Raw genomic sequence first — 14,027 nt, 5'->3', positions numbered from 1 at the left:
GGGTCTGATCTGTTTTAATAATCAGACAGAGAGCGTCTGATCTGTTCTGTGACATGCCGTGTTACAGCCGAGCTCACATACGCACGCACGCACACGCGCGCGCACTCCAACTCATTCATACTGACTTACTCACCTTCATAAATCCACTCTCCCCTCAAACACCCCTCCTCTATCGCACACTCTAACCTCCTCCAAACTAGCATCTAACCCTAAACCTTAACCCTACCCCTAACCCCCAACCCTAACCCTTACCCTAACCCTACCCCTACTCCTAACACGAACCCTAATCCTAACCCCTAACCCCGCCCACATATCCACGCCCTCTCACCTTTTGTGTGGGAGTAGCCCTCGGCGGTCACCCTCCACTGCACTAGCACGCCCAGCAGGGCGAGGGCGGGCCAAGCTCCCAGCACCGCCCACGTGACCCAACACTGTGGCTGGCCCGGCGCAGCCTTGACCCGCTCGTAGACGTAGCGCACGAGCGCGAACATCTCCACAAAGTAGTCGGCGGCCACGGTAATGACGGCGGCGCCGAACACGGCCGTGGAGAGCGTGGTGAAGCAGCGCTGCCACTGTAGCGTCAGCACGGCGAAAACCATGCCCAGACCCAGCAAGACGCCCAGTGGCACCCACACGGAGCGCGGCGGCGCCGACGACAGCTCCTCCATGCCCGCCAGCGTGCCCACGCCCACCAGGAGGCCTAGCAGCAGACCCACCATGAAGAGGCCCACGCTGCGCACCAGCATGGTGACCAGGCCGCACAGCGTGCCGATGCCCAGGCCGATGCCCACACTGGCCTCCACGCTCAGCTGCGTGTCCAGCACGCGCTCCTTGTAGCACAGCAGGAAGATGATGACCGAGCCGAACATCAGACCCGTCAGGAAGAGGACGGCCTTGAAGCAGCGGTAGCCTGCGAAGTACATGCACACGCACGCACGCACAGCTCGTTAACTCTTTTAATAGCTTGTTATACTCAAAACAAGACAGAGAAAGACAAACAGACAAATCTGTTAGGTCATTAAATCAAAACTTGTACTCAGCTGCTCCAGCCCCCTCCAAAAAACCCCACCATCTACCCTAAACCCTGACCCCTAACCATCCATCTCCCCTATGCCCTAACCCCTAGAGTGAGAGAGAGAGAGAGAGAGAGAGAGAGAGAGAGAGAGAGTGAGTAAGACATTGAGATGCAGGAAATGGGATAAATGAGTAAAAATGTGAGTGAAATAGAAGGAGAGAAGAAAGCATGAAAGGAGAGAAGCTAGTGATGATGGTGGAGTGTCTGTGGGCAGAGAGCCCCGCCCCCACGCCCGCCCTGCCCCCACGCCCACCCCGCCCCCACGCCCGCCTCCTGGAACAGAGAGCAGCGGAAAAAACACCTGGCATTGGATCTTAAGTAAGAGGGCGGCAAGTTTAGTGTGAAGGCAGTGATTTCTGGAGCCGAGCGAAAGCGTCGTGGATGTGTGCACAGTGAGGGACAGAATGAGCCCATCAGCCACCTGGTGTGCTACGTCAGCCTGAGGGTGGAGGCTAGACAGTAGTGAGGCCGTCACAAGAGGTCTCTCCACTGAGCAGCAGGTTCCTCGGGCCGACATTTTTGCGTGACGTTTCCAGCATCCTAAATACTGCGACCTAATGGTCAGTTAAGCATCTAAGGTCAGACAGGGCACACTCACCAAAGAAGCAATAGATGATCCCAAACAGACAGCACATGGAGCACACCACTGACGGCACCGCCTCATACCCATGCCCTGCCCCCTCAGCACAGGGAGCCAATGGCTCTGGCCCCACCTCTCGTGGGGGAAGAGCCAGCTTAATGGCTAATGTCTGCAGCGTGGACGTCATGATGGACGCAGACTAACACCAGTACGAGGAGGCCAGGAGAGAGCTGGTGAGGGACACGGAGGGACCTGGAGATCAGGGAACACCTCCTGTCCACATGGATCTACCTGAAAATGCAACAGCAGAAATATCTGTGAACAGAAGTACATTAAAAAATACCTTTGAAGCAGGGACATCCTGATGGACAGTAAAGGGCTAAAGACAAATGCAACAGAATGAAAGGTTTAAAGATGGCAAATCTGCAAACCCACGAGTAAGATGCCAGAGTCCATGAGTGTCCTTCTTACACACACACACACACACACACACACACACACACACAAACACACACACACACACACACACACACGCACACACACACGCACACACACACGCACACACACACGCACACGCACCCTTTACTTATTAAAATCTCATTCTGTAGCTTTCTGGGTCACATAAGACTCCTGGAGTCATGTGACGCTAAAAGCCACACCCACACACTGAGAGGCCACCCCCCCCCCCATCCCCGAGCTCTCTCCCTTTACTGTCTGTTTAGACACAGTGTGATTGCTGAATACGCCCTCATGCAGCTGGGCGAGAGAAACCACGCCACTGATCTGAGATCTGCTTTATTCTGTCATTCTGGCTCATGCGAAAAAATGCCAAAGTTTAGCCAAGTACAACACGCTCAGGGAACAACGGTCTTTGCAGCAATCTCTACATGAATCAGGGTTTAGCACACACGCAGGGCAGAGAGAGAGAGAGAGAGATGCACCAGGCTGAGGAGAAAACTCTCTCAAGCCATCTAACAAACACTGTAAATGGACATCTGTTCAGTGACCCACAAAAAATCATCAACGTCTGTGGATTCATAAATCAGACAAAATTTACATTACGCCAAGACCACTGATCTCTATGTTTGCATGTGTGTTTGTGGGTATCAGTTAAGTTTTCGTCATGCCTCGGGAGAAACTGAGTTTGTTTCCTTCCCCTCCTCTCCTTTTCTCTCTCTCCTCCTCTCTCCCTCTTTCTCAGAGGAGTGGACAGATGTACTGTTGCTGTCCAAACCGAGACTGTATTCAGTCCCTCAAGAAAAACAACCTCCTACTTCCTGTCTGTGACCATAACAACCACACGACGCTCTCCTTGGCTCCTACGGGCCAGAACTAAATAGGCCAATAGGAGGGTGGCTCAGCCCCCCATAGCAACAGCCAGGCAGCCAATCAGGAACCCTGCCAGCTCCCAGTGGTTTGTGTGCCTCTTTATGAGGCTTGCAGCAGCGTAACAAACTAACTTCCTGGCTGAGACACGAGTCTCCCGCATACACGCACATACACACACACCTACACCTACACGCGCATCTACACACACTGAGTCACACTCCTCCATCCTGACAGGGAATAGCCTGTTCATTTTGCTCAGGCCACACGTGGTCACTGCGTCTGGCATTTTCCAAGTTACACGTGACTGTGTGTGTGTGTGTGTGTATGTATGCATGTATGTATGTGTGTGTATGTGTGTGTGTGTGCGGTTCATTCATGTAAATGGGAGTAAAGTATTTAATTAAAAGCAGATGGGGCACTAAGAGACACTGAGATGGGAGAATAAATAATATAAGCAAAGAACAAACTCCAACTCCCAGCCATGTTAATCTGACCTCTCAGACCGGACAGCACTGGTAACCACGGTAACCTAATGTGCCACCTGGTCTCACCCTCCCCTGACCCTCTTCAGGCTTTCCTGCTTTCTGATTCTTCCATATCTCTGGTTTTTACCTCTTCAGAATTTACATTTAACACATTCATCTGCCTTTTTTATGACAACTTCTGACTGAGTACATCTTGAGTAACTGAGGGTTAAGGGTCTTGCTCAGGGGCCCAACAGTGGCAACTAGGCAGCACTGGGACTTGAACCAGCAACCTTAGTAGTTAGTAGTCCGGTACCTGCACCACTGAGCTACTACAGCACAGGATGAGCCTTACCTAGGAGTCTTAACCAGGGCCCGTGTTCACCCTCAGGGAGGCTGAGAAGGAAAAGAATAGAAAGAAAAGGAAAATCTGCATCTGAATGCACGCACGCATGCAGGAATGCTCAGTGTCGAACAAGTAAGTGTCCAGTTATCTGGCCAGGAGTCTAGTTTGATTCTGTACTAGAGTAACACAGAGGGATACTGGGGTAAGGGTTGGAGAATGGTGTATGTATCTGCGATGTGTATCTGCGGTGTGTGTGTGTGTATGCATCTATTTGCAGAATATTTAAAGGACAACTGACACTGCTACCATATTGACTGACTAATTTAGTACTTATTGTAGGGTATTGCTTATGTTGTTTAACAAACTCCAGCACTTATTGTTTATAGCACTTATCCTTGTTTAAGAGAGACCTTATGTATTTAGTACTTGTAGGTATCAGCATTCATCCCTGTATTCTACAGTATTCTAGTTCATTGGTATGTCTGATTCTAACCTACTGTACTGTACTAGGATGTATTCTATGAGTAAATGACAAAGCACTTTTGTAAGTCGCTCTGGATAAGAGTGTCTGCTAAATGCTGTAAATGCATGTGTCTGAGGTGTATGTATCTGCTGTGTGTGTGTGTATGTATCTGCTGTGTATCTGCGGTTTGCGCGTCTGCGTGCGTGTATCTGCGGTTTGCGCGTCTGCGTGCGTGTATCTGCGGTTTGCGCGTCTGCGGTTTGCGCGTCTGCGGTTTGCGTGTCTGCGGTTTGCGTGTCTGCGGTTTGCGTGTCTGCGGTTTGCGTGTCTGCGTGTGTGTCTGCGGTTTGCGTGTGTGTCTGCGGTTTGCGTGTCTGCGGGTGTGTGTGTGCGTGTCTGCGGTTTGCGTGTCTGCGGTTTGCGTGTCTGCGTGTGTGTCTGCGGTTTGCGTGTCTACGTGTGTGTCTGCGGTCTGCGTGTCTACGTGTGTGTCTGCGGTCTGCGTGTCTACGTGTGTGTCTGCGGTCTGCGTGTCTACGTGTGTGTCTGCGGCGTGCGTGTGTCTGCGGCGTGCGTGTGTCTGCGGCGTGCGTGTGTCTGCGGCGTGCGTGTGTCTGCGCGTGTATCAGCGGCGTGCGTGTCTGCGCGTGTATCAGCGGCGTGCGTGTCTGCGCGTGTATCAGCGGTGTGCGTGTCTGCGTGTGCGCGTGTATCAGCGGTGTGCGTCTGCGTGTGTGCGCGTGTTTGCGGTGTGTGCGTGTGTATGTATCTGCTGCGTGCGTGCGCGTGTATGTATCTGCTGCGTGCGTGCGTATCTGCTGCGTGCGTGCGTGCGTACGTATCTGCTGCGTGCGTGCGTGCGTATCTGCGGTTTGCGTGCGTGCGTGCGTATCTGCGGTTTGCGTGCGTGCGTATCTGCGGTTTGCGTGCGTGCGTGCGTGTCTGCGTGCGTGCGTGCGTGTCTGCGTGCGTATCTGCGGTTTGCGTGTCTGCGTGCGTATCTGCGGTTTGCGTGTCTGCGTGCGTGCGTGTGTGTACGTATCTGCTGTGTGTCTGCATGCGTGCGTGTCTGCGTGTACGTATCTGCTGTGTGCGTGCACGTACGTATCTGCTGCGTGCGTGCGTGCGTACGTATCTGCTGCGTGCGTGCGTGCGTACGTATCTGCTGCGTGCGTGCGTGCGTATCTGCTGCGTGCGTGCGTGTCTGCGGTCTGCGTGCGTGCGTGTCTGCGGTCTGCGTGTATCTGCGGTCTGCGGTCTGCGTGTATCTGCGGTCTGCGGTCTGCGTGTATCTGCGGTCTGCGTGTATCTGCGGTGTGCGCGTCTGCGTGCGTGTATCTGCGGTGTGCGCGTCTGCGCGCGTGTATCTGCGGTGTGCGCCCGTGTGTATCTGCGGTGTGCGCGCGTGTGTATCTGCGGTGTGCGCGCGTGTGTATCTGCGGTGTGCGCGCGTGTGTATCTGCGGTGTGCACGTATCTGTGGTGTGCGCGCGTATCTACGGTTTGCATGCATATCTGCGGTGTGCGCGCGCGCATCTGCGGTGTGCGCGTGCATCTGCAGTGTGTGCGTGTGTGTGTGCGCATGCGTGCGCGTGTATCTGCGGTGTGTGCGTGTATCTGCGGTGTGTGCGTGTATCTGCGGTGTGTGCGTGTATCTGCAGTGTGTGCGTGTGTGTGTGCGCATGCGTGCGCGTGTATCTGCGGTGTGTGCGTGTATCTGCGGTGTGTGCGTCTGCGGCGTGTGCGTCTGCGGTGTGTGCGTGTATCTGCGGTGTGTGCGTGTGCATGCGTGCGTGTGCATCTGCGGTGTGTGCATGTGTGTATCTGCGGTGTGTGCGTGTGCGCGCATGCGTGCGTGTGTATCTGCGGTGTGTGCGCGTTTGTATCTGCGGTGTGTGCGCGCGTGTGTATCTGCGGTGTGTGTGTGTGTGTGTGTGTGTAGCTACGGTGTGCGTGTGTGTCATGCAGTAAGTGCAGATGGAGGAGTGGTAAATGACTACATGACAGACACACTGAGGCTCAGAGATACATGGTCACCTCCTCCACCCCCTGCAAGCTGTCACCTCCCACCTGGCATCAAGACTCCGTCTGTGGGCTTGCCGTACTCACGACACCATTATTCATCCAGACCCAACATGGACTAACTATGAGATAAGCCACCTACAGTACAGACTGTGTGTCTACGCTTCATGTTGGTCGAACCGTTGATAACGAAGCATGCGTCATATCTGGAAATTTGTTAGTTTCTGACTAATTTGACCAACAGAAAGAACATGGAGTGTTCAAGCACCCCAGTACAGGTTTAAATTACCCCCATATCACCCTAGCACACAGTCAAACTACCCCCATACCACACCAGTACATAATCAAACTACTATTTTATCACAGAGAGCTAAGAGAGGCTGAAGTCTGTCAACTAGAAATTCCAAGCCAGTAAAGATAATATAGGTTCATGTTTATTTAAGAGCTTTAATTTTTGTACAACATAACCAACACTTGAATTAAATCTTATTTAGATAAAAGTAAATGAAAACTTTTCTTCTTATTCAAAAAGATATGGTCCTCCTCTAAGTGATGACTGTACATCATGATCCCATGTCCTGCCTTCACACAGGTTGAAGTGAACCCTAACCCTTAACCCTAACCCACGCACACACTTCCTGGAAGCTCATACGAAAATGGATGAAATGACATCACACTCTGATGGTCCTTCAGAATTCAGATTGAAGTCCATTTTAAATGCGCTTTGTTTACACTTCTGTTATCCAGACGTAACCGGGTGGAAACGGGTCTCTGTGTTCTCACTGTTCAGCCAACTCTGCTCTTCCTACACCATCCTGCTGTCTCTGCCCTCATATGGCCTCCACCTACACCAATCACAGCCTCCACCTACACCTCCACCTATGTCAATCACAGCCTCCACCTACATCTTTCATCTACACCAATCACATCCTTCTCCACATTTCACTCCATGCATCCACCTGTACATCCCCTTCATCCATCCATGGATTTATCCCTCCACCCACCCATTCATTCTTCCATTTATCCATCCCATAATAAAGCACATGCAGGGTTTCCTTTTTTAGATAAACTGGACCCGTCTTTTTGGCGGGGCCCTTATGAAACAGCCGGGCCTGCTGGGCCAGTCCCTTCCTCTGTCCTGCTGTGGCTGGGACAGCACTTCACACCCACTCAAACGCAGTCAGAGTGTGTGTGTGTGTGTGTGTGTGTGTGTGTGTGTGTGTGTGTGTGTGTGTGTGGTGTGTGTGTGTGTGTGTGTGTGGTGTGTGTGTGTCAAGTGGAAGAATCCTGGGCTATGTGGAGGTGGAATAAGTGTGTGGGATAAAAAAGGAAGCCACACTGGGAAAATGAATGAATGAATGAAATAAGAGAGAGAGAGAACTTTCAATGTAGAAAATAAATGAATAAAGAAGAAAATCAACAAGACCAGAGAGAGAGAGAAAATATTAGAATTCTTTTAGTTTTCCTATTGTTATAAAGATATTTCTTCCCTTAGATGAGAGTAAAAAGAATAGAAAGGTGGGCATATTTCCTCTCTCTCTCATGGGGTTTTCCATCTCTGGTGTTCTCTGTTTCTCTGCTGTGGTGAGTGTTTCACTCCAGGGTCATTATTACCTAACAGAGATCATTGCTCTCCTGTACGCCTCTTGTATTCTGTCCAATAAATCCCCCCCCCCCCCAACACCTCCACACACGGACATGCGTGTACACACACACACACACACACACACACACACATTCCTTAAGATCCGCAATCATGTCAGTACAAGCCTGCTGAATGGGGCTGCTGGCAATGAAGATTTGATGTTCTTTTTCACAGCGTGCTCATGACCACACACAACTACACAAATCAGTCTCTGGTGTGCGCGGTCAGCCTCTGGTGTGCGCGGGATTACACAGATCACTGAGTTTAACTCCACATTTCTTGGTTGATTACACGATGCCCAATTTAAAGGGCTTCTGTGATGATAATCCAACCAGAGTATATGTGTGCCTGTGTGTATATGTCAGTGTATGTATGTATGTATGTATGTATGTATGTATGTATGTATACGTGCATGTTTATGTGTTCAAGTGTGTATGTATGTGTGCAAGTGTGTGTCTCTCCATAAATCATTGTCAGATCCTCCATATTTGTTCGGGTCATTCTTTAGTTTAAGTATGAACACGACAGTTTCACACAGTGTTCAGACAGTGTACGCCGAGTCCTCACTGTCCAGAATCACAGTGCTGACCGAGTGAACAGCAACAAAGGGACTGTAGGTGGCGCTGTGGGTCACGGTCACTGCGAGCATGCTCAGTGCGGCCCAGGGCTACTAAGGGAGGCGTAATGCACTCTATCCAATATGAAAAAAAAAAATAAAAATTTAAATGTATATCCTTCTGTAGTTTTGGACTTTTGGTCTTATTTGAGTGTCACAGTGTGTACAGTAGGTCTTAATGTTACTGTAGTGACTGACATGCAGGTGACTGCGACCTTACATGAACTACAGGGACAGTGCTGGTTTAGGGGTTCTGCGCTAGTTTGTGGACCTGATCTTCTCCTCCCACCTCCACCTCCACATACATGCATGCATCTTCCACCCAGCCATTGCTTCACCATGTATGAAAAGGTTGGTCTGCTTATAATGATAAGAATAAATAATGCATTGTATTTATATAGTTTTTCAAGGACCCAAATACGCATGTAGTAGTCAGTACAAGACATTGTAGTCTAATCACATGGCCTTTACATGGCACAGGAAGTTCTTCAAGACCAGTCAACTGAACTTTCTAGTAACTCCAGTACCAGCAGTGAGCAATGACTGGGTGGTGTGTGTCAGAATGTGTGTGGGTCACCAGTCAGGACTAACTGACTCAAACTGTACCCATGAGCCATTGTGTGGCATGGTCGTTAGCGTGTGCCGGGGGTCGGGACCAGTGTGGTGTCTGTTCCACTGCTGCCATGACCAACTGTGGCTGACACACGCCAACAGCAACCGTCTGTCACTAGTACAGTCTTAAGACTGAGCACAAACCCAACCGCAGTGTGTGTGTGACGGTCACGTTGCTTAAGCAACACACAGAAAAACACAGACATACATACTGTCACATACGTACACATATAAACACAGTCACGCAACATACCTGAACATAACTCTTCTAATTTGGAAACAGAGTACCACTGCTAGGGTGGCAATAGCACATTATTGTTTTGAATCGGCTGTTGGTGGATCGGCGGATAGAGATCTGAGGTGCTATCCTGGTTCGCTGACAGCGAGAGAATGTCTTGCTGTTTGTTTTTGTTTGTTTTGCCCAGTGCGTCCACAGGCTCTCACATGACAAGAATGCTCACTCAGACAGAATCAAGGGAAAGAGGTGTATAACTGCTGATGTCAGCACATGGGAAGATGTATCGAACAAAGTCTACAGGAAGAATCCTGAAACACGATGTGGCTAACTTGCGTTTACCAGGAATTCTTAATATTTAATTAATGTGACATTATGGGATAAAAGCTCAAGGCACAAAGGTAGAAAGTAGACGAACTTCTAAGATAAGTAGGCCATGGTATATTCATGTGATATATTTATGGGACACATTCATGGTGAGAACGTTTTTGCACAGCCTTTCACGTGCCTGATATTCAGCAATAAATCTTGAAGTTGTTAGAATACATTAGCACATTTACGTGAGAAAACCACAGTGTACCATTGCAAAGCAGGAAGAGTTTTTTTTAAAATGTCATATGACGATGATAACCGCAAAGCCCCCGTAAACCCATCGGTGCCCACAGCGAGACGTGGTACAGAGTGCTTTTGGGGAAATGGATACAAACGTGAGATCCCTGCACTGAAGACACGGCGCGAGTCATAGAATCAGTTTAAACGCAAGTGAGCAGGTCATGAAGATTGCGTGTCCCGTCTAGCGTACCATCTTTATCATCTTTAGTTTAACGTCAGTGCCCGCGGAAGTCCTTTACCGCAACCAATTACGGTACTGCGCGAGATTGGACAAATGTATTGCGGTTGCAGTGACGACAGCAGAAGTTCATAAAGCTTTAACGCTCGTGACACTTTAGCGAAATACACCCGCTCTGTACACTTCGCAACGTCCATTATACTGACGCTATATGATAAACGCGCGCGGCTACAGTAGACTAACATTCTAGGCCATGACGTGTTCATGGGTTGATCTGATTTGCACATGCTCAGCGATGCTGGGTTCTGACCCAAGAGCCCGGCACAGCCCGGCACAGCCCGGCACAGCCCGGCACAGCCCGGCACAGCCCGGCACAGCCCGGCACAGCCCGGCACAGCCCGGCACAGCCCGGCACAGCCCGGCACAGCCCGGCACCATCAGACTCTGGCAGCAGCGTCAGTGCGGCTATACATTCCCGCAGACATTTTCATATCTGAATAGAGTCGAGAGGGTCGTGCGCGTACTCACTCCGGTCGTGAACAGGCGGATAAGACATCCTGCGCGTTCCGGCTTGGCGCATCCAACGGCCGCATCCCTCACAAACAGCACTCGAGCCGTACCGTCCTACTCGAGCTCGGAATCTTCGCCTCTACTAAACACTTGTCCGGTAGAGTAATGCTGCATCCGCACTCCTCACTGCTGCACGGTGCCGCCGTCGGTCAGTGTCTCCGGTCTCTGTCCGTTATCCTGCAGCGCTGTCGGGGACACAGGCGTACCAGCGCGACTACTCGCGACTGAAGCAGGCGGCCTGTCGTGCATGATGAATCTCCTCCACGCGCAACTGTACCGTGCTCGTGACCTCACCGGGCTTGGGACGTACCATTTGTCTCGAACAGGCGGGGTGCGTAGAAGAAGTTGGTGTGTGAGCTGTCACGCTCAGAAGACGTACCGACTGCTCGTCACCTCGAGCCACAGCTGATGTCCTGGCGTTCAGCTCGAGCGCGTGTAACGACCTTCGCCCTTTTCACAGGTCCTGTCTGTTCTCACAAAGAGCCTCTACATGCTCGCAAACATCACAATCACACGCACTTTCCTTTCCAAGAAAATCTTCTCCAGATTTTAAGTCTTTTTTTAAAGTTATTTTAACAAAAGGCGTACTAATGAAATTAAAGGTTATCACTTTCAAAACCATTAAAAGTCTAGTTTAAACCATTACAACTGTTTAAAAAGCAGTATGAAGTGTACATTACATTAACATATCTTTACTGTAATGGCATTTCCATCTAAACCGCCTCGCGAGCTTACTGTTCGCGTGTATTGTACACGTCCGCATTGATTCCTACTTTAAACGCACGACAATACAGCACATGTAGGTCTACAAACACCTTTATTATAAGGAAAGGTTTTATTTTTTATTCGCTGCGATAATCGGCTTTTCTCTACATGTGTGCATTTAGATGTGAAGGCCGTTACGTCGCTGGGCCTCGTGATCACGGTTTGCTCTCATTGTTCAGCCTCTGCACAAACACCCGCGCGCTGAAGCTCGGTCTGTGAGAGCAAGGAAAACCCCACAGAGGATCAGATGGTGGATAAACGGCTACTGCCACCTTGCGGTTGAAACGGGTACAGGCTGGATAATGGATGGATGGCTGGTTGACTGATAGACGGACAGACCGACAGATATTTGACTAATCTTTAAATGGAGAGACGTGAAAAATTAATCTTTGTTCTAACAGCTGCACGGTAATAAACCTGAAAATAAACAGGGTACTCACATGATTAAAGTTTATCAATCAATCAATCAATCAATCAATCTCTCTCTCTCTCTCTCTCTCTCTCTCTCTCTCTCTCTCTCTCTCTCTATTAAATACACACGCACGCATATATTCTGATCACGTTGGAGATGCATCCGGCTGTCGTACGGTGGCGCTTTGGCACCGTTGTACGTCAGTTCTGTGACCCTGCAGCGTGCGTCGGTAGAGTGGGACGTGTGCAAGCTTTATGTAAATCCCATGCAAATGAAGTAAACGTGAAATATTGAGATCACTATTCTTCCCCGACCAAAAGTGAACACCACCATTATCATCATCATCACCACCGCCTTTATCCCTGACCTGTACAGCCTCATCGCGAGCGTTATCTAACACGGTAAGGAAACGTTTTGCATCGAACGGCCTGGCACGAGTCTTAACAGCTGGACACACCCTCGCCTCCGCCCCGCGTGGACACGGGCCCCGCCCGCGCCAGGTTGAATATTCCACCTGAACACGAGCAAGGCAGGGGGGTCTTGATAAACTCCGCGAAGTGAGAGGGGGCAAGCGTTTCTCCTCTATAAAAGCCGTGCCGGCTGGGCTGAGGTCACTCGGCTCGCCGGTACGGATGGAGGAGGCGGTCTGGAGGTGCAGGCAACTGCGAACTCGTGCAACAGGTAAAGTTCACTTGACACACTTCTGCTGACTTCTCCTACTTTTACTAACGTACAGGATTTATTGAAGGATTCACAAGAAAGAATAACGTCAAGTCGGTGATAATCTGTTGTGGGAGTTTTTGACGGCCAATGTAAATTCTTATTTATTTAGTTTCTTTTACAGTGTAGCTCACGGATGGAGAGTAATGACGACAAAAATGCACGCTCTGAAAGAAAGATGCACTTTATGGCTCGCGGACACCTGGAAATGGCAGTGCTCACACCTGTGCTTGCTTTACGTTGAGCCACGCGCACAATACATGAGGATTCAGTTTTGTTCGTTCGGCTCGCGTTACGCAAGTGCAGATTTCCATCAAACCCAGAAGTTAAAGTTTCCCAGGAAAACATTTTCATTGTATTTTGGATCAAAGGTCAGGGAATTATGCTTGCATCCAAGATATAACATTTGAACTGGATTTTTGTGACACAAGGGGGACACTTTCACCAAGGGTCCAGTTCAACATGAGTCTGCCAGGATTAATTATTTTAAGTTATTAATTTAACAAGAATAACAAATGAAAAGAATGGACTGATTTACAGTACATTCTCAGTCAATCTCCCAAGGTAACATATTAAAGCACGTTTTCTCTCTAACACATGTGCCTCAGCTCATAAAATTTAAGTAGCTGATGTGTTCAGTCAGCTTTGTTGTGGCTGGGAAACACTAATCTGTGCAGTACAAGGGCAGCTTGTATCAACACTGAGGCCACAAGCCGTTATACTACTGTACAAAGTAGACTGGCAGCGTTTTCCCTACCTGGTTCACACTGTGCTGAAAAGTCGTAAGTGTGAGTAAACCTACACAATCACCTGTAACGTGCCCCTTTGGAAAGGCCTTTAAAATTCAAATTAAAATGCGTCAGTGAGGCTGATCTGCAGGTGCGTGTGTGCCGGCTTCATTTGTCAGGAGCTGTGAGTGCAGAGGCCTAGGGTTGCCATGGTGATGAGAGAGCTGGAGTGGGGTTGTTGTCGGGGTCGTGCGACTAATGTGTAAACGGCACTAATAGTCAGAAGGTAAACGATTAACTCCCAGAGTCCAGCATCTCTTCGTCCCTGCCAGACACGCCATCTGGCCCTGCTCTTAGCTCACTATGGAACATGTTTGAGTGCTCTGTAGTCATGGAGTCCATATCTCTGAAGTCAAATTGATTCAAATGACTCACTGCTAAATGCACAGTGCATGCAGTGGCGTACAAACACACCTGTCCGCGTTGTCCATCCTGCAGCACGTCGCTGGAGCGCTCTTTTTTATGTTCCATGGTTGTCAAAGGTGCACGTTTAGTTTAACACTGATGGTGATGGTGCTAAGACCAGCATGAGGATGCTGTTTCATCTGCCAGTGAGGATTCCTTTCTCTGCACTGCACAGTCAACTGTAAACCCAA

At 49.7% G+C, this 14,027-nt stretch overlaps 1 protein-coding gene across 2 annotated transcripts in view; it reads right to left on the bottom strand.

The window, feature by feature from the left end:
• The window catches only part of tmem198b (transmembrane protein 198b), a 12,789-nt gene extending 1,758 nt beyond the window's left edge, over positions 1-11,031 (bottom strand). The window contains exons 1-3 of one of the 2 annotated variants that reach the window (XM_027004719.2): positions 10,705-11,031; positions 1,674-1,946; positions 329-910 (exon numbers count right to left, since the gene is read on the bottom strand). In XM_027004719.2, coding sequence (XP_026860520.1) covers positions 329-910; positions 1,674-1,842 — 751 coding nt within the window. In that variant the 5' untranslated portion in view covers positions 1,843-1,946; positions 10,705-11,031. Of the gene's footprint in view, positions 1-328; positions 911-1,673; positions 1,947-2,090; positions 2,180-10,704 lie in introns of those variants that run through there. The other variant, XM_027004720.2, reaches the window with a different exon arrangement.
• Positions 11,032-14,027: the final 2,996 nt, after the last annotated feature.

This window comes from Electrophorus electricus, chromosome 1 (genome assembly GCF_013358815.1).
Source record: "Electrophorus electricus isolate fEleEle1 chromosome 1, fEleEle1.pri, whole genome shotgun sequence".
Classification (NCBI taxonomy): Eukaryota; Metazoa; Chordata; class Actinopteri; order Gymnotiformes; family Gymnotidae; genus Electrophorus; species Electrophorus electricus.
The sequence above is the reverse complement of the archived record's forward strand: the minus strand, read 5'-3'. Positions and strand labels throughout refer to the sequence as shown.